The following is a 21,006-nucleotide window of genomic DNA, read 5'->3' as shown; positions in this document are numbered from 1 at the left end:
CAAGTTTCTGCTCATGAGATTCACAGATTTACCTCAAAACCATGGGGCAATTGTTCCGCAAACACACAGGAAACTTTCAGGTTTCCAGCAAAATGATTGTTTCATTGTGCGTTAAGGTTTGAATAATGTACAAAGTACTTAATAAGAATTGTGAAGCAATAATAATACTTAGGTATATTTAATGATAATGACAAATGTGAATTAATGTACAGAAATAAACTTGCATACCGTAGGTACCAAACCAGTACCTACATCAGTAGGTACTTATACTCAGTAGGCCAGAGGCCTATTCATCCTTTGAAAAGTAAGTGAAATTTCGGATCTTAATTTTGATTTATGAGGAATTTTGTGTAAAGAAGTTATGCACATTTAAACTTCTTTGTGTTGAAATGAAAGAGTTCGGAGCGGATGTTCGTAATTGTCAAATTCACGAGGTTTAATTGTACCTCGAAATGGTAATAAACCACTACTAAACATGCCACTTTTGTACTTTTTACACATTTCTTTGTAATTGCAGTTGAAAATACTGTCTCTGTACTCTTTTAAAAAGTCATCAAGAAGACACAACTCGAATTTACATCCAGGTAGCTTGACTGGTCTTTCTTGATGCATTACAAGAATTGAGTACGATTTATTGCACCTAAAATATTGAAAAAAATATTTATATTGAGCGAATAAGTAAGTAGGTAGGTAGGTAAAGGTATGCTCAATGCTTAATCGACAATTGAAATCTGCATAAGATGCAAATGATGAGGGGTTCCATGGAAAAGGGGCCTTGGTCAATTTTTTTTTTGTTTTTCTGATTTTTACAATTCTGAATATTTTAATTTTTTTTTAAAAATTAATTCAGTGATATTGAAATGTTTTTCCATGAAAAAAAAAACGAATGGAAAATTTTTGCTAATAGAAAAATTTTTTAAGTTTATTTGAACTTGAAAAAAAATTGACCAAGGCCCCTTTCCCATAAAGCCCTTCAAATGAATTCAGGCTATCGTGTTCGGATCACTGATTGGTGGACTGGAAACTGAAAAGCATAGGCAATGTCAAAAAATTATCCTCAAACCTCCTATTTTCCTCTTTTTTCGTGTTTTTTGTTTGATACTTGATGGAGAATTTTTTAAAATGTGGGTAGTACCAATTGTTCAAAAAGTATGCATCCGTCGAAATTTCTGCCTAAATCAATTGAAATGGTCACAAAGATGGTGAATTCGAATTATATTTTACCCAGTCCTTTTTTATGTCACCTACTTTTTCAAACATACAGGGTGGGCAGAAATATCGGGTACCCCTAAGAAAGTTTTTCATTAAAAATATAGGTTGGCAACGTGAAATAGATGCATATGATTGGTGAAATGTTATCTCTCCAGTCTAACAACCAATCATGTGCTACCATTCACTGTGACCAACCGAAGTATTTAGCAGAAAACTTTTTTAGGGGTACCCGATATTTCTGTCCACCCTGTATAGCATGAAAATTTCCTTCCCCCTTCCCCATGCTTCATAATGGCACAAGACATGGTATTTTTAACACTTTTTCAATTTTTCTCTGCCTTGTACAAAAAAAAAATTCCATCCATCGTCCATCGAGATAAAGTAACCTACTTATGGCTCCTTCTTCTAGGCATTTTTCATAAAATAAAGTGCTGATCTCGACTGTTCAAGTTTGTTTCAACCCATAAACCTTATACTATACTAATTAAGTAATTATATAGGTAAATGAATAATGCAAGCTTGAATTATTACTTCATCAAATTTATCGATATGTTGGTTCCAAAGGCGCCAATGCGAGCAGTTCTCCATTTTCTATTGTCCATTTCATTGTAATTATCCACCGTCAAATGTTCTTTTTCATCATCGTCAATGTCTAGGAATCTCAAGTGTGTGATAAATTTCAGAATTGCCGTTAAATGAGTGAAGTAGAAGGTAACCTTTTTGGGGGATTTTTTTTTAGATTTGCTAGCTTTCTTTTTAACCGAATCAGTTTCAGCAGCCTCTCCTTTAGTTGGGTCTGGGTCACCGGACTTCTCTTTGGTTTCTTTTGTTGGATCTGTTTCGAGTTGTTTTTCTTTGGCTGCAATGTTTCCATCTCCTTCACCTGTACCAGTATCAGCAGTCTTTCCCTTAGTTGGGTCTGCATCATCGGACTTGTCTGCGTTTTCTTTTGTTGGCTCTGTTTCTGGGTGTTTTTCTTTGGCTGTGTTTTCATCTTCTTCTTCTTCTTCTTCGCCTTCTCGAAGATCCCATATGATTTTGCCATCCTCATCTTCGTGAACATCTCCTCTTTAATACATATATGTGAGATATATAAGTACACGAGTTGATTACCCACGTAGGTAGGTAGGTAGGTACTTAGGTACCTAATAAAGGTGAAATAAGGTAACCGTATACATGATTCGACTTACATTAAACGTTCTATCATATCTTTGAATAAAAAGCATCCCACTTTTTTATTCATGTCATTATCTGGTCCATCATTTTTGAAATATTCGTAATCTTCCAAATATTCAAATACCTAAACATAGATAGCTTATAGAATTTTTTTTCAAAAAAATAATACCTACCACCTACCTAAACCTATCAAATAATTAGATTTGTAATTCGCGCAATATTATTTGAATAACACAAGAAACATATACTTACTTTTAGGTACATTTCACCCATAAGTATACACCAGGGGCTAGGTTTTCCCCAAGCCATTTCAAATGCACACGATTCATAAAGCAATTTGCCATCACCTGTGAAAATATGTAGGTAGGCATGAAAATAATGAAATATGCACGAGCGAAATTCCCATTCAGAATATTAACGAGATTAAATTGAGTGATTACTGAAAGTAATTGATTTCTCGGGAAATAGAAGAATATCTCTGATTCCTTTGAGAGCATTTTTAATTTCATTTCCGGTTTCAAATGTTACCAACTGATGCGCATTGAGTGTACTTTTTTTGTAATTTTTCTTCCAATGTCCACATAAGGCATCGTACTAAAAAAAAAGGTGAAAAATAGGTTTTTTTTACGATTAATACCAGCTTTATTTCTGAGAGATTGAAGTCTTCTGTTTGGTAGGTACCCACTTTTAATAAAGGATCCTTTCCTTCATCACCCGTTTCAACCGGAGCATGCCATTCATCTTTCTCTTTAGGTTTTCCATAGATCACTGAGTAAAATTCTGTGGCACTGGCCCTTGTTCTTTGACAATCGGTGAATTTGAACTACATTTCATACAAATATGTACAATTAAGTTAGTATAAAAAGGGGACCTAAAATTCAGTATTGTGAATATCTTTTCTCCTTTGAATTATTATTTTAGTTTATTAGTACATTACCTACATTAATTCTGTTGATAGGCTATAAGATAAAAAATAACACAAACCAGACGAGATTTAGGTGTAGCACTGTCGAAGAGAGTTTTCAACCGTTTCTGATATCGTCCCGCTATTTCCTTTACGTTCTCTACCCCTTCAGGAGTCAAATCTTTTGCTTCGTCTATTTTTTCATCTCCTCCTTTTCTCTTTTTCAATCGTGCTGATTTCTCTTCAAGAGTAAGATTTTCCAGCTCTTTTTGTTTTTCTTTTTTAGATTTTCGTTGGTTGAGAGTTTTGTTGCTAACGTACGCCACATCTTTTGAAAGTTTTTCTACTACGTCCCATGTGTCCAGTAAATTCAAGAATTCGTCTATTTTAATAGGATCTACATAATGGAACAAGGAACGAATAAAATTAAAAGTACATATACCTAGTATTCTGATACCTAGGAAACATTTGAGTGGCCTTTATTTTGAAGCTTTTCTCTAACAATTTGAATTTGCTGTAGGTATTCATTCTTTTTTGATTTTACCTCGCCCCTTCAAAAAAAAAGTAATGCCAAAAACCCTCTCCACAAGTATGGAAAAAATGTAGAACATTTTTTTTTAATTCTTCATTTTTGAGCTCAAAAAAAACAAAAAAAAACAAAAAAATCAATTTTAAACCCCTCAACTTCCAAAAAAAAAAAAAAAAAAAAATGAAATAGACACCTATCGACTTTTTTTTAGTTTTGTTTTTTTAAATTTTATTTTGGGGACGGAGCCAACACTGTCTGGAGAACCGAGCAACGTTTCATTTTGAAGAAAAAAAAACAAAGTTTATTATTTTGAGGATCTTTTCAACTTTATGGACATCTGTACAGGCGGGGAAGCAACCTGGCTTCTGGCCTACTCTTATATGTACTTAGATATAAAGACCACACCACACACCACCCTAAAGAAACACGTTGTATATACCTACTTATTCGAATTTAAGGAGGAGAAAAGATAAAGTACAAAATCTTTACCAGTGTCATAAAGATCTTTGTTTTCATAAAGCTTCAAAAGCACAGATTCCTTTACATTTCGTAATCTGGTTCTCATTCCGTGAGTTGTTTCTTTACTAGGGTATCTGATATCGTGACGAAAGAGATTCCACGTCCTCATTGGAACACAGCCTTCATAAAGAGACTTTTCTTCTCGTCTTCTGAAGGATTCTGTAGTTCCTAGTATACTTCCAGTTTCTCCCTCCTCTTCTGGTTTTTTAGGAGATTCGGTATCCTCTATTAATTCTTCCTTCTGTTCCACGTTTTTAGAAGGTTTCAATTCTTCTTCTATATTTCCTGCCTGCGTTTCTGGTTTCTTAGGAGATTCAGTATCCTTCATTAATTCTTCCTCCTGTTCTACATTTTTAGAAGATTTCAATTCTTCTGCTACGTTTTCTGTCTGTTGCGGACTTTTTGGAGTTTCTGACGTTGCTTCTGTCTCTGGTTGTTGGAAGTATTCTAAATCCAAGGGAAGGTTTTCTAACAGAAATCTGTATGGAGTCTGGCTTCCTGAAATTCGTATTTTGTGCTAAGTACTGAGATTATTTATGGTAACTAGTACCTTACCTGGTCAGAATCCAGATACACTTAAAGTATCTTTTTTTTGAATTTTTTAAAAATTTGAATTGTTTAGAAAACAAGGAAAAAAATTAATCAGGATTTCGCTGTTTAGATAATTTTTTTTATTTTTGTATTGAATCGAAATATTATTTTTAATTTTAATTTGGTTGAAAATCATGTGATCAAGATTATTCACATCAGGCTAGTGTAGATACTAGACACGTAGGTATATAACAATTCGCTGAAAGTGTAATGTTGAGTATGTACATACTACGTTCACCTACATACCTATGTGAGGAAATTCATCCGGCCAGTAATTCTTTTTTATGCCTTTACGAGGTGATCTGGAATTCTCGTTGGATTTCTTTCTTATTAGTCGGCGTGCTTGATGAAGATGTGGTAACTGATCTATTTTTAATCATATTATAAATTTATTATACTCAATTATCTGTGTACCTACGTATGCTATCTGTTGTACGTGACTACCTAACTGAATGCCTATTTATGCAGACAAAAAAATATTCACGCTCTTACCTCTTCTATCCTCATCACTCGCGGAAAGATGTAGTTTTTTATCATGACGAGGAACCTGAACTGCACGTTCAAGAAGTAATTTAACAGTGTCCTCATCCAAGTCTGATGATCCAGTCGTTGAAGCTATTTCACAAATAAACAAAAGTTATTTTCTCGTAAAACTGCTCAGATAAGTACTTATTTTTCATCTTGACTGTATTTAAAAAAAAAAAATCGAAGTGCTTACCAAGATTTGTCTCCTTTTCGCCTTCTTTTTTAGGAGCTCGTACCGCTGAAATTTTTTAAAAATACAGAAATATCATATGAAAGATTTTTCATCAATTTCAAATTATGTAGATCTGAACTTGACCGTATAATGCTTACATGATAGGTGAAATAATATTAAACAAATTGCAACGTGTAAAAGCTTCATATCAAAATAATGAAAAACTTCAACGAAGAACTGATTAAAACTGAAGTAATCGGTGCACCTATTACATTACTAATATGGTATCTCTGTATGGTTTTTCAAAATTCTGAACAATCCTTAAGCACGTATGGCAAAAAGAAAATATGTTCGAAGTTTATTTTCTATGATTCATGAATATAATGTCAATACAGACTATTATTACAGGCGAAACGATCTGACGTTAGGTCTGACGTCTGAATAAATCAGAAATGTTCCTCGTACAACGATTCGTTTTCAAATTCAGGTTTCGTAAATTCATTATTATTCAGATTATTTGAATCAGAAAAGGATCATCGATTCATCATTGATGCAGCTGGTTTTAAATTTCAAATCTTTTTTCAGGAGTAGGTGAGAGGTTTATTACTACGGATATGTGATGTGATCATCAATTTTTTTCCAACTTTTCAATAAAATCATCTGCGATGCATATATGGCACTTCGTACGACTCAATACGTTTACATTTATAAATAGAAAAATGATTATTACTTCGTAGATATCCGACAAATTTTGTACCAATAAAATGATATCATTAAATCTAAATTTATATTTCAATACACACACACACTAGTAGAGATGACTAAACGTTTAAAAAATTATGTATTTTTTTTTGAAAAAAATACAATTTCATTGGTAAAAACGAATCATTGATTAAAAGCAAAACAATACGTATGTATCTAAAACATAAAATCACAGTTAAATCTTATGAACAAACACCGAAGACGTTATATCAAAAATTGAATTAAAATTTAAAATAAAAAAAATATATATATCTTACCCAATTAAATACCCACATTTGTACCTACTAATATTAACTTAATTGACTTGGAGAAAAAGCTCATCTGAGATTCGTCCACTTTGTGCTAAACAACACTGCACCTCATAAACCGAAAATACTCCTTAATTTGTTCGCTAATTTTTGATACAACGATTCTTCATCCAATGAACACATTGCATCGAAATCACACGACGTTAAACTTTTAGCGTATATTTCTTCTATTATATTCAAAGGACATAAGTCTTCACTGGTAGGACACCCTGGTAACTTCACTGGACGTTCTTGGTGCAGCGTTAATATTTTAGGACCGTCGGAGCAACTGGAAAAATCATAGCAATCGTTAATAAATTCAAAGTACTCGCACATTAGTGAGATGAAATATTCGATTTTACATACTCGAATCGAACAAACGCGATATTTGAAGCAAATACGTCGATTTTTGATGTTTTCCAAGTCCTGTGTTTACTTTGTTCGTAAGCATCATGAGATAACTGCGTAGAATCTCGATATAAACCCAAATGACTCAAGAGTTTCAAAATCGTTCCCGAATGAGTGAAATAAAATGTTGCTAAACGATCGTTATCAGTTCTGCGACCAAGTACATAATTAAAATAAAATACATAAAATAAAGGTACATAATTAAATTAGGCATGGAAATATTTTGTACTTTAAATGTTGAAAAGCATCTTGTAACATGACGCAGGCTATTTGAGGAGTTAATTCGTGACCGTAACCGTCCACCCAGAAATACTCCATATCTTCGGTATACTCCAATATCTGTTGAAATATATGTAATACATATTATAATGGTAAATTATACGGTTATAATTAATTTGTGTACCACATTCGAGCAAAACGACAATTATTATCACCTTGAATTCTTCCACTGTGAGTAGATCACACCAAGGGGATTTCTTGTACTTGTCCCAGGCGGTTTCGAAACAACAAGTTGTATAAATTAATTGAACATCGTCTGAAAAAAATTCATATGATTATCTATATGTACATAGATATCACATTATTTTCATTTATTATTATGAAGCTCAAAATGATTACTTGTATCCAGCGTCCCTTCTGGTAATCCTAATCGATTAGTAATATTGAGAACTACTTGATTCATTATCTCACTCGATAAAAATTTTTCCAATTCCTTATAAGTTTTTGGATTCTTTTTCACATCCATACGCCATTTCTCACAAAGTTTGTAAAACTGTAAATTCGAAAATCTCAAACATTAATTTTGTTCAGAAAAAAAAACAACAAGATGACTAAAAAATGATTTAAAATGTTACCCTGAGAATAGGATCCCTTTTCAATGGTTCAGGGTACCATACATGATTACTTATTCTTCTACCAAATAAACCAGTCGTAAAATATTTAGCACTATTTTTAGTCCTTTCAGTATCCGTGTATCGAAACTGGAAAAAATACGCTACGTGAGTTTAAAACCGTAGTAAAATTCAAAAAAAAAATACCGACAGCGACATACCAAATAAGATGAATTATACCAATCTTCTGGTAAAATTTTAGGAAACCTGCTACCAAATCTTTCACCAAGATTTATCATTTCATCTTCACCGGTATGAGTTAATGTTTTTTGATCATCGAGTTCAGCGTGAAAATTCCATTTTTTGAAGCTATTTATATCGCAACTATCTGCAAAAATTCAACATTAGAAAAGGAATGAAAAATAATAATTCGTAGAAGTATAGTTACCGTCGTTTTTGGATGAGGTAACGATCAAATCGCGGATTTTTGGCAGTCTGTTTTTAATAAAATCGGTAGTTTCTTTTCCAGGTGTTCTGGTTCCATGTCTTAGCACAGCCCATAATTTTTTTACTTCACAACCTGAACAGTAATGGATGTGTAAATATTTGTTTCATAATAGAACGTTGTAATTTGAGACTGTCTTCTTACCCTCGTATGTGATTTCTGCATCGTCCGTGTTTTCTATAAATCGATACGGTGTTTTTGTACTTAGATAATCCGCGTAGAAAGGTCTGCCCAAATTCGGAGCTGTCGATGTTGAAGATCTACTTATAACGTTAACGTGAAATAACACAGTTAATAAAAATAGGTGGTTTAATACTGCCATGTTTCAAATACTGATTCATAGTCAGCTTCCTTTCATGTTAAAATTACCACTGCAGTTCCAACAGATGCTTTTTTCCTCAAAAAATTCGGAAAAAATTGACCAATTTTTCTTATCACCTATTTTGATTGTTATTGTGATAAAGGTGCTGGTGCTCTGGGCTACCCGTGAAGGTTTACTTTTTTCAAGTGTATAAAGTGTACCAAAGTACAAATGACGTTTATTTTCGCTTTTTTTTCAGTTTATGGAGAAATTTGTGAAAACTTTTACTAAAAACATGAATGAACACAAGTTTTTACTACATTTTGAATCAACGCTCTCCCCAAAATTTGATTAAAGTTGAGAAACTTTCAATTTTAAACTTCTAGTTTATCCGCTGCATTCTCACCGTTCAAAGCCAATAAATTTTTTGTGTCTTGAATTTTTAACACGCGTCAATTTAGAGAGAATGTTCTGGTTTACCTCCGGGTAAACCACCCACAGGCGAGAATAACATGTACCTTAGGGAATGTTACGATCAGGTTTACCTAGGGGTAAACCCCGACGAAAATTTCAAGGAATGTTACCATGTATGTAATATCGGCATTTAACCTAACCTTAACCTAACCTCTCTTTAATAATTACAAAATCATGCCGAATAGGACCATGCTGCTTTCTAGTTTCTACTGCTCAACGATACAATATTGTCCAAAAAATTCATTATTCTATAAAAAAATCAAAAAAATTGATTAAAATAAAATCAATTTTCTGTCAAAATCAAAAATCAACTCGTAAATGGTAAAATTGGTAAAAATGAAAAATTGTAAAAAAAATTGAAAAAATTTGTGCTCAAATAAAAAATAAAATAAAATAATTATTTGCCTACACAATATTTTATTATTTTATTAGTCAAAATCAAAATCAAGCAAAAATTGAATTACCAAAAAAAAATTGATTTCAGGGAATGTTATGATGCATGTTTACTTAGGAGTAAACCCTAACAAATTGATCAACGAATGTTAGGGTGCATGTTTACTCGAGAGTAAACCAATACAATGAATTGATGTGCAGATTTACCAAAGGTAAACCTAAAAATGGACTTTCCTTGAAGTACACTTCATTCTCACCCAGGATAAGGGTAAACCTTGTTTTGGTAAACCTGTGTTTTTACATTCTCTCCAATTCGACTTCTCAGAATTTTTAGGGTTCCTTGAGCCCCGCCCTTTGAGTATAAATATAATGATGAGAATCCGTCAGATTATAGGGAAGGCGCCTCTATAAAAGCAACCTTATCGGTCTACATAGGTACACCGCGTGTAGACCGCTTATTTTACCGTAAAACCGGTTATTTCAAATTCAATACATATACAAGTCCTTCCGTTCCTATTAAATAAAGAAAGATGGTTTTATTTTCATGCGGAGGTGAAATTCTATCATGACTGTAGTGTGTCTCAGTTCCAGATTATTTATTTTATTATTATTCGCACGGATATTTATTCACAATTGTTTTTCATTACATTTAATTATTTAAAAGGTAATTTAGAAAATACGAATCATTATTTTTGAATTTTAGGAAGACTGAAGAGTGAGTGTCTATTTGAATCACAATATTATACACGTATTTTAAACTTTTATGAGCTACAACTTTCAAATCAGATCGCTAACCCTATAATTTTATGGCATCATTTTATGCAGAATTTTATCAGCTTTCCAACAATATAAAATTTTTTGAAATCCTCATAATATTTCATCAAGAAAAAGGCATTTTTACGAGATAAAAAGGGTTAAAAATGAGCAAAATGACCGTTATTTTGGATTAAATTTACTAAAAATTATTTTTGAAGGTACTGTATGGTAGAAAAAATTCAGCACCACACAACGAAACCAAAACGAAGAAAATTCACAGAATACTTGGCTCAAAACTGGAATTTACCTACTTGAACTTATTAATTTCTTGCTAAAATTACCACTTGAAGCAGGTACACCGCAAATGTAGACCGGGAGGTTGCCTTTTGAACTTTGAGGCGTTAGAACTTTCAAAGCAGATCGGGGACCCCCATGTTTGATGGCGTCATTTTGTGCAGAAATTTATCAGCTTTTCGATGATATGAAATTTTTTGATATCCGCATAGTTTTTCATCGCTAAAATCGCATTTTTACGACTCGAAAAAGGCGATTTTGGACCATTTTGAACTTTGATGCTTTAGAACTTTTGAAGTAGATCGACGATCCCGACATATTATTGCATCATTTTGTGCAGCATCTTATGGGCTTTCCAATGATATAAATTTTTTTGAAATCCGCATACTTTTTCATCAAGAAATTTGCAAATTTTCGAGACAAAAATGGTTGAAAATATGCGAAATGGCCGATATTTTAAATAAAATTAACTAAAAATTTTTTTTGAAGGTACGGTATGGTAGAGAAAATTCAACCCAACCAAACGACACCAAAATTATAAAAATTCATCGAGTAGTTCGCCCAAAACTGCAATTTTTCGTCTTGAGTGATGCAATTTCTAGCTCAAATTACAACTGAGCAAGGTACACCGCAAATGTAGACCGGGAGGTTGCCTTTTGAACTTTGAGGCATTAGAACTTTTAAACCAAATCGGTGACACCCATGTTTGATGGCGTTATTTTATGCAGAAATTTATCCTCTTTTCAATGATATGAAATTTTTTGAAAACCGCACAGTTTTTCATAGAGAAAGTAGCGTTTTTGCGAGTTGAGAAAGGTGATTTTGGTCTATTTTGAACTTTGACGCATCAGAACTTTTAAAGTAGATCGACGAGCCCAACATTTTATAGCGTCATTTTGTCCAGAATTTCGTCAGCTTTCCAATGATATGATATTTTTTGAAATCCGCATAATTTTTCATCGCTTAAATTGCAATTTTTCAAGACGAAAATGGTTGAAAATGAGGAAAATGGCAGTTTTTTTCAATGAAATTTTCCAAAATTTATTTTTGAAGGTATTGGTGTGGTGGAGAAAATTCACCCCGACCAAACGACACCAAAAGTATAAAAATTCACCGAGTAGTTGGCTCAAAACTGCAACTTTTCGTCTTGAGTGATGCAATTTCTCACTAAAATTACAACTGAGTAAGGTACACCACCAATGTAGACCGGGAGGTTGCCTCTTGAACTTTGAGGCATTAGAACTTTCGAAGCAGATCGGGGACCCCCATGTTTGATGGCGTCATTTTGTGCAGAAATTTATCAGCTTTTCGATGATATGAAATTTTTTGAAATCCGCATAATTTTTCATCGAGAAATTTGCAAATTTTCCACACAAAAATGGCTAAAAATGAGCAAAATGGCCGTTATTTTGAATAAAATTATCAAAACTTTTTTTTGATAATGTCGTGTTTTTATTACTCCATTTACTGTGATGATGGTTAAAACGATCAATTGCGATTGTTTTTGACCAGAAATTTTTCATTACTCATGAAGAGAATCGCTGGTTTGTCCTCCTACCCAGCAATTAGCGAACTGAAAATAATGTAGCAGATACTTTCTCTGGCAACGAAAAATCGAATGGTCGATTTCGAACTTGATGTATGTATTTTTATTGTCTAACAGAGCAATGTAGAAAAAATCTAGCTACACAAAAACGAAAATAACAAGATTTGTCAATAGGAGAAATACGTTGCATTTTGTTTGATACCCCGCTGAGCGTCGCGCCAATAGTCTAAATCCATTCACATTCTGCATTCAGTGCACAATGGATGAATGCACTAACAGTAAACTACTGAAAACGCATTTAACCAGTTACCAACACGTACTTTTAAATAAACAGCACAAAATGAATTACCCTCGTGATAATTCATTTTTCTCAATTTTCCTCAAAAATGAATTTCAATTAATTTTATTCAAAAGAAGGGTCATTTTCATTTTGCATATTTTCAACATTTTTCATCTCATAAAAATGCTACTTTCTGGATGAAAAATTATGAGGATTTCCAAAAATTTTATATCGTTGGAAAGCTCATAAAATTCTGCACAAAATTATGCCATAAAACATGGGGGTCCCAGAGCTGGTTTGAAAGTTGTAGTGCATTAAAGTTCAAAACAGCCAAAAATCACCTTTTTTATCTTGAAAAATTGCAAATTTCTTGATGAAAAATTTCGAGGATTAAAAAAATTTTTAAACCATCGGAAAGTAGATAAAATGCTGCACAAAATGACGCCATCAAATGGTTGGGTCCTCGATCTACTTTGAAAGTTCTGAGGCGTCAAAATTCAAAATGGTCCAAATTCGCCTTTTTCGAGTCGTAAAAATGCGATTTTAGCGATGAAAAACTATGCGGATATCAAAAAAATTTATATCATCGAAAAGCTGATAAATTTCTGCACAAAATGACGCCATCAAACATGTGGATCCCCGATCTGCTTCGAAAGTTCTAACGCCTCAAAGTTCAAAAGGCAACCTCCCGGTCTACATTTGTGGTGTACCTTGTCAAGTTGTAATTTTAACAAGAAATTAAAAAGCTCAAGACGAAAAATTGCAGTTTTGGGCGAACTATTCGGTGAATTTTTCTGATTTTAGTATCGTTGTGTTGTGCTGAATTTTTTCTACCATACTGTATCCTCAAAAAAAATTTTGGATAATTTTATTCAAAATAACGGCCATTTTGCTCATTTTTAACCATTTTCGTCTTGAAAAATTGCTTTTTTCTAGATGAAAAATTATGAGGATTTCAAAAAATTACATACCGTTGGAAAGCGCTTAAAAATCTGCACAAAATAACGCAATGAAATAGAGATGAGAGGAAACTTTCAACGGAAACTTTCTTGAAATTTTTCAGGAAATTTTCCAGAAACTTTCAAATTTTTAAATTTCCATTTTCATGGAAATTTATGAAATTTATAAATTTTCACCAAAACGTTCACCAGAGTTCAGAATTTCCATTCATAATAAGGAAATGCTTGTAAACAGTAAACAAACACCACCAGATTATGACATTTAAAACAATAAAATATGTTTTTCTTGGTTTATTAAAAAACATTTTGAATGAAATTTTCGAAATACACGTACGTATATACATGACTTGGTATCATTTTTTCAACAGGTGTAACAATAACAAACCTGCAGATGAACCATTTTGAGACAATTTCTTGAAACTTAAAAAAATACTGCACATTTTTTCAAAAACAAATACCTATTGTCAATGACTCAAGAATCAATTTTTTCAAATAAAAAAAATTATTCAATGACTATTTGACTAATGAGAGAAAATGGCAATATTTGTCTCAATTGTCCCAATTTCATGGACCATAATTAACCAAATTTATTCGAAGGTTACAAGCTTATGGTTAGAGAAATGAAAATTTCAAATTTGGGTTCCAATTCCAATTTTTGTTTTGATTTCAGTAAAAGCTAATAGGACAAAAAATTGAAAATTATTTCCCTGAAAATGTTCTGGTTTATTCCAGTTATCCAGTTACAGTTGAAAATTTTGGTTCACATCCCTGCATTTTTTTTCTTTTAGAATTTTTCTGGTGCAGTTTTTTATTTTTTGTGAAGTAATCATTGAATTCTTGATCTTGGTCACATTTTTCAATTCATGAAACACCACACAAATGACATTTTATTGCAGAAAATATGAGAATAAATGAAAAAAACAGAATTATTGGAAATTCATCAGTTTGTAGTTGACTAATAACATTTTAAAACTGGCATTTGTTAAAAACAGGTATAGGGCGCCTCATTCATCGAAGAAAAATAAATTTCCAGAAAGTTTCCGGAAAGTTTCCGAAAGTTTCTGAAAGTTTCCAAAAAATAAATTTCCTGAAATTTATCATCTCTACAATGAAATGTCGGTGTTGTTGATCTAGTTTTAAAGTTCTAATGCTTCAAAGTTCAAAATAGCCCAAAATCAGCTTTTTAAACTCGTAAATATTCAATTTTAGTGATGAAAAACTATGCGGATTTCAACAAATTTCATATCGTTGGAAAGAGGATAAATTTCTGCACAAAATCATGCCATAAAATCATAGGGTTCTCGATATGGTTTAAAAGTTGTAGCTCATCAAAGTTTAAAATACGTGTACAATAATACTGTGATTCAAATAGACACTCACTCTTCTGGGAATAATATTAAAAAATAATGATTCGTATTTTCTAAATTACCCTTTAAATGCAATGAAAAGTAATACGTATATAAATAACCGTCTTAAACAGAGTATTACATACCAGGATCATGTTAGTATTTCACCTCCGCATGAAAATAAAACCATCTTTCTTTATTTAATAGGAACGGAAGGACATGAGTATGTATTGAATTTGAAATAACCGGTTTTACGGTAAAATACGCGGTCTACACACGGTGTACCTACGTAGACCGATAAGGTTGCTTTTATAGAGGCGCCTTCCCTAAAATCTGACGGATTCACGCGAATGACCACGTTCAGAGCGCTCTAGAAGTGAACCTCTGAAGCTGCGTTTTTATCTCTCCATATCATCATTATATTTATACTCAAAGGCCCCGCCTCGGGAAACCCTATTAAAATCGCCACGAAGAATTCAGTGTTCACACCGCATGTAGGCAGGTGTCTTATGTGTACTGTACATAAGGCACCTTTCTTGGTGACGAGTGAGGTTTTCAGGAGATTTTCAGAAGTAGCTTGTTGTCGGATATAGAAAGGTATTTTATGTGTAGTGTTACTGGTGTACGTAAGACACCTTTTAGTCGGCGACGATATTTTCAGAACTCTACAACAACGCTTTCTAGCGTCATTTAATGCAAAAATTTTTTTCTATTGGTGGAAGTGTTTTATTCATTGTTTTTATTGGTCAAAGTTTTTTTTCCATTTCTCACTTTGAATTTAATATTGAAATATACAGCCATGTTTTGTGTGTTGTTTTACAATGGTGAATGGATGGTGATAATAATTTTTGAAAAATTAGATTAGAATTACTGTATAAATACAGTACTTTTAATTATTTTGTATTTTTAATTAATGATTAGCGTTTTCAGATTAGTCAATGCTGTTGTGTTATTATTTGAAATTGAATCAGTCGTGGGTTTTGAATCCAGTTGTTATTTACTAAAATGTACGTAATGCAAATTGCTCATATCATATGTGTTTCATTGTCCTTGCAGGAATTCAGAGATTTGGGTTTTAATATTGACGGCAATCGCGAATATTTTAATCTCCGTAAATTCATTAGGTACCTAATTACTTATACGAAAATTGTCTAACGAAGTAAATGGGTAAATGCGAGTGCATTTATTTAGAAAATTGTCTAATGAAGCAAACGCGATTGTATTTAGCTACAGCAATATGAATTGATCTGTTTTCAAACGATGTGAATAGCGAATAATTAAGCGTTACGCAGGGTTGCCACGGTTTTTCAAAAATTGATCCGGATCACGGATCACGGATCATAGCTGTAGAAAATGATCCGGATCACGGATCACGGATAACCAAGTAAAAAATGATCCGGATCACGGATCACGAATCATGCTTGAAAAAGTGATCCGGATCACGGATCACGAATCAAATTTCTGCGGATCGTTTTTAAAATGTTTGTTTTCTAGAAAAATGGTCAAAATTTGTCATTTAGCAGTAAAAAATCCCAAAATATACTACTTTTTTCCAAAATTGACCAAAAGTTTTGCTATTTTGAGAAAAAATGACAAAAAAGCACATTCTTTTTAGAAAAATTGCTAAAGAAGCACACTTTTTCTCCAAAAATCATCCAAAAAAATGATCCGTGATAGGTGATCCGTAAATGGCAAATTCAACGGATCACGAATCACGGATCATGGTATAAAAAATGATCCGGATCACGGATCACGGATCTTGCCTGAAAAAATGATCCGGATCACGGATCACGGATCACAAAAAGATGATCCGGATCAATGATCCGGATCATTGTTGATCCGGATCGTGGCAACCCTGGCGTTACGTATCTGTTTTATTGATGCATCAATTTTCCCAGTAATTTGTAAGGATGTGGGAAATTTACCGGTGTACAACGCGATTCACAATTTTAAGGGAAAAATATTTGACTGACCAAGTAGGTAATTGTTAGATCAGTGATCAGTTTATCGAGTGTATTCAGGTACAGCAGTATTTTTCGGATTTTTATCAGAAATCCGCTGGAGGCTTCATGACGGCTGAAAACAGCCTTCCAGTAGCTTGGAAAGTTGGAAATTTCTTGCTCACGAAATTATGGTTTGAAGCAAATTTTAACCAAATCAGTTTGTAAAATTTTGTGGAAATTTCAAGTAGGGGTAGGGTCCAAACCAAAATAAGGTACATAGTTACAATTTCTAGCTTTAGAGGTCGATTTGCTTTTTTTCCTTCAAATTCATTCAATTTCGAAAAAAATTACAAGTTGAAGTTCAATGATAGATAAGATAACCTGAAGTCGCCTGGGCGCCTATTCTTGAAATTCTTTATGGTCGTTATTCGTGCAATTTGCGTTATTCCAAAATTGTCGTTATTGACGTTATTCGTTCATAGTCAAAATACGCATTCTTGAAAATTCGTTATCCGCACTATTTTATTTTTGTGTCGTAGTTGAAAGCCAATAAAAATTTTCATAATTTCCCAAATTCCCAGGAACACATGTACTTCATTTCATTCCGCTTTAGTTGTGATTTGTGTTGTGTTTGATTTTAATTTTTAAACGAATAAAGTACGTAATTAGTTAATTGGTGCTTACGGATTTTGATTTACGATGGATTTCTCCGCTAATCAAAAACAAAGAAGACCCAAAGCGAACAAAGCCCAGAAAGAATACCTCGTTCAATACATCTTGGACCACCCAGAACTAAAGAGTAACAAATTTTCTAATTCCTTCACCTACGCTAAGAAGAAATCAATGTGGGACAATCTTACTATAAAATTGAACAAACGTGGACCTGAGAAAAATGCAAAAGAATGGGAAAAAGTAAGTAATTGCTTCAAAGTACGAGTACAATAGTACTAATATTTTACCAGAAATTTCTTAAAATAAAATCTCGTTTTTTGCGTTTTGTTAGGATCGTATTCTCATATTAAACTTTGATTGAATGTTTCTTTTCTTTCAGTACTGGATGGACCAAAGATCGAAGAGTAAAAATGACGAAGCAATTCGCCGTAAAAGAAATCGTATGACTGGCGGAGGTTCGCCTCCTACCGACTGTCCTTCTCCGACGCGACAAAAAATTTTGGAAATTATCGGTGGCGACGTTGTTATTGAAGGGGAGGATGTTACCGAATATGGAGTGAACCGTTCCCAATCGATCCCAGCCAATGTTGCAGATGTACATTTCAATGAAACAGATGATTCTGTTGAAGATGTATTTTTCGAAGTAGACCTGCCGGATTCTTACTCTGACAAAGAAAACGAGCCGGATGTTATGTTTGGTAAAATTGTACAAATTTATTCATTCCGCTAAAACTCAAATCATTGGTTTTTCTCATTTATTTATTCTTTTTTTTTCAACAGAAACTGTAGGTCCTAGTCCTACGTCTGTGACTACTGTGTCGTCTGTGATTAAAAGTCCTATTGCTCGAAAGTCTGTAATTAACAGTCCTGTCGCTCGGAAGTCTACCAAACCGAAAGCTGTTCAAACATTTGCTAAAAGAAATAATGGTAAGAATGTGTTAATTTAGCTTAGTGTTTCATACACTTCGAAATGCTTGTTAGTTTCTTTTGATCATTTTTTTATTGAACAGAAACTGCGGGTAGTTCGTCTATGACTCCTATATTGTCATCTGTTGTTACAAATCTTTTCGCTCGTAAGTCTACTGCACCTAAAACTGATCATGGTAAGTAGTAAATTTATCTTCATGTGTTTCATTTACTTCAAAATGTTCATTTTCTCATCATTGTCATTTTTCAAACACAGTTCCTCCTTCACGTAATACTGAGCAAAAAAAAGACTCAGTTTCAACTGATAAGAAGAAAGAACTGAAACGTAAGCATACGAAACAAGAAACCGAAGCTAATGGTATGTTACACATACGTATCTTACTTAAATTACAAAGTATACCTAGTACATCGTTGAACTTTAATTTTTCCAATTTTTTCAGAAAATAAAATGCTGATGGATCTCCAGAGACAGCAAACAGAAGCAGTGGCTTCTATGGCCGATTCGTTCAAAATAATAGCTGCAACCATGTCTAAGAATTCGTAGAAGCGTAGATAGAGTGACTAACCTCAGGGCTGTTTGATTGATTCGAGGATTATACCTCGTTTTGTGTAATTTTTTTATTTCATTGTCATTTTGTTTCGTGACTTGTACTCTTGTTTCGTATGTAAAAGGAAAAAATGCCCTTTTGATTAATTTGGTTTTATATCAACAGCCCCAAGTCACCTTTTTGAATTATTTTTATTATAAGTATGTTTAAAAGTTGCAATCTACTATGTTGCGAATTTTTTATTATTAATTTATTTCAAATTGATCGCTAGGAACAGAACTCTAACATCCATGGAGTGGCCTCTCGATATTACTTTTATTGTATGTTTGAAAGTCGCGATCTCCTATGTTGCCATTTTTTATATTATTAATTTCTTTCTCGGTGCAAGTTCCCAAAGATTCAATTGTAAGGCATGTTTTTTCAATAAATATAAATAAACAAATACTTCTCATTGGAACTACGAATACGTACGTATTTTAATATATAGAGAACATTAATACATCAATTTTTAATGATGTACAAGAAGATGACCGATTACATAATTACGATTTTGTTCACCTAGTTCAAATAAATTATTGGGAGGGTGTACTGGTGCATACACCTCCAGTTCATCCTGTTCGAATTCATCTAACAAACCATCTTTTTCTAAAATACAAAAATTATGTAAAGCTACACAACAATTGATGATTCGACCTGCCTTACGTGGGTGATAATGGAGTTGGCGCTGCTTACACAGGCACCGCCAGCGTCCTTTGAGTAAACCTATCACTCTTTCTACAAGGCAACAGGCTCCGCAAAAATGCCTGTTGTATAAAATTTCATGCGGGTCTTCGGAGTTGGCAGCAAATGGCGTCAACATCCAAGGTTCGAGAGGATAACCGGAGTCGGCAAGCAGCCATTGGCTATCATTGCCATGCAGGAATTCATCCTGCAGTTGGTCTCGAATGGTTGAGTATTTGTACACATACGAATCATGTGCACTGCCGGGATATTTGGCCACAACATTTCTAATTCTGTACGTGTGGTCACAAATCTGGAATGAAAAAATTGAAAAAAAAAGTTGGTAGGTACCTATCTAAAAAATTTTGAATCGGGTGTTTTAAACTTTTTTTTCGAGTGCTTTATTATTATTTTTTTCAATTTTGTTTCAAAACATGAATAAATTTTTTGTTTAAAACGCCTAACTCTGCTTAGAAATTGAATGAAAATATAAATTGACTCACAATTTGAACATTAATTGAATGGAATCCCTTCCTATTCATGTATACATTTTCGTTTTCGGATGGAGGATAAATACCTATCTGGGTGCCATCGATACAACCTATCACATTAGGAATTTTATGTTTTGTGACAAACCTGAAAAATTTTATTTTTGAATATGTTTTAATGCGGATAAATATGTAGTAATAAACGCATTAAATTTTCGATAAATTACACTCACCACTCTTTGATCTCTTCTCTCTCTTGTAAAGTAGGAAAAGTAATGAATTGAGGGCACACAACATGTTCGAAGACGTTTATAACCTCAGTGAGCACTTTCGAAACAGTGGACTGTGCGGAACTCGTTTCACGATTTTTTCCAATACAAAGTTGGTACGAACCACTTGCGAAAAACCTCAAAGCAATTAAAAGCTTTGTTTCCGGGAAGAGACGGTTGTTCCATCTGGATGTAGTTAAATGAGGGCTCACAATTTCCAGTAATTTTTTGAAGGTACATTTAGTCAATCGATAAGTCATTTTGAATTCTGCATCAGGTAAGAAGTCCACAGCAAACACCCTCCTCAGCATCGCCCTTTCTCTTCTCAAAGTGGAGTTTTGGATCGCACGTGCTCTCAAATCATTTTGCTTTCACAAACGTTTCAAAATTAATTTTGCCAAGAAAATTGATCCAAACATTTTAAAATTTTTCAAACAAAATTAAACAAAACACTATTCTAAAACAATCGTTATCAAAATTTTCTCAGCAACATCAAATTTTTTATTGAGAACACGCATCTCCTCACCAAAAATTTTCTCCTAGCCAAACGTTTCTTTGCCTTTTTACAAGAAATAACATGCATAACGCTCATAAAGACAACTTTTGGATGTCGCTATCCGCGGTATTTATTGCACAGATAGCGACACATAACCCTCCATAACGAATTTCA

General features: G+C 33.2%; 4 protein-coding genes across 4 annotated transcripts; 1 reads left to right on the top strand and 3 right to left on the bottom strand.

Annotated features, from left to right (window-relative positions):
* Window positions 1–154: 154 nt before the first annotated feature.
* LOC135843604 (uncharacterized) lies at window positions 155–6,161 on the bottom strand. Its single transcript, XM_065361545.1, has 12 exons — window positions 5,787–6,161; window positions 5,650–5,694; window positions 5,424–5,546; window positions 5,178–5,297; window positions 4,311–4,838; window positions 3,373–3,689; window positions 3,074–3,211; window positions 2,829–2,982; window positions 2,641–2,735; window positions 2,403–2,512; window positions 1,744–2,280; window positions 155–640 (listed from the first exon to the last, which is right to left on the bottom strand). Exons 1-12 carry the CDS (start codon window positions 5,833–5,835, stop codon window positions 370–372), a joined length of 2,487 nt encoding a protein of 828 aa, XP_065217617.1. The 5' UTR covers window positions 5,836–6,161; the 3' UTR covers window positions 155–369.
* A 289-nt stretch (window positions 6,162–6,450) lies between these two features.
* LOC135843744 (multiple inositol polyphosphate phosphatase 1-like) lies at window positions 6,451–8,871 on the bottom strand. Its single transcript, XM_065361725.1, has 9 exons — window positions 8,565–8,871; window positions 8,364–8,495; window positions 8,137–8,303; window positions 7,940–8,065; window positions 7,704–7,857; window positions 7,520–7,620; window positions 7,315–7,424; window positions 7,044–7,235; window positions 6,451–6,966 (listed from the first exon to the last, which is right to left on the bottom strand). The coding sequence occupies exons 1-9, from the start codon at window positions 8,740–8,742 to the stop codon at window positions 6,750–6,752; spliced, it is 1,377 nt and encodes a 458-aa protein (XP_065217797.1). The 5' UTR covers window positions 8,743–8,871; the 3' UTR covers window positions 6,451–6,749.
* Window positions 8,872–17,136: 8,265 nt separating this feature from the next.
* On the top strand, window positions 17,137–19,303 carry LOC135844150 (uncharacterized). The gene is made up of 6 exons (XM_065362275.1): window positions 17,137–17,624; window positions 17,764–18,082; window positions 18,165–18,311; window positions 18,395–18,487; window positions 18,568–18,669; window positions 18,752–19,303. Exons 1-6 carry the CDS (start codon window positions 17,412–17,414, stop codon window positions 18,853–18,855), a joined length of 978 nt encoding a protein of 325 aa, XP_065218347.1. The 5' UTR covers window positions 17,137–17,411; the 3' UTR covers window positions 18,856–19,303.
* On the bottom strand, window positions 19,141–20,921 carry LOC135845179 (putative nuclease HARBI1). The gene is made up of 4 exons (XM_065363644.1): window positions 20,301–20,921; window positions 20,083–20,215; window positions 19,592–19,892; window positions 19,141–19,316 (listed from the first exon to the last, which is right to left on the bottom strand). The coding sequence occupies exons 1-4, from the start codon at window positions 20,645–20,647 to the stop codon at window positions 19,141–19,143; spliced, it is 957 nt and encodes a 318-aa protein (XP_065219716.1). The 5' UTR covers window positions 20,648–20,921.
* Window positions 20,922–21,006: the final 85 nt, after the last annotated feature.

Source organism: Planococcus citri, chromosome 4 (genome assembly GCF_950023065.1).
Source record: "Planococcus citri chromosome 4, ihPlaCitr1.1, whole genome shotgun sequence".
In the NCBI taxonomy this organism is placed as follows: Eukaryota; Metazoa; Arthropoda; class Insecta; order Hemiptera; family Pseudococcidae; genus Planococcus; species Planococcus citri.
Note: the sequence above shows the minus strand (reverse complement) of the source record. Positions and strands in the feature narration are given on the sequence as shown.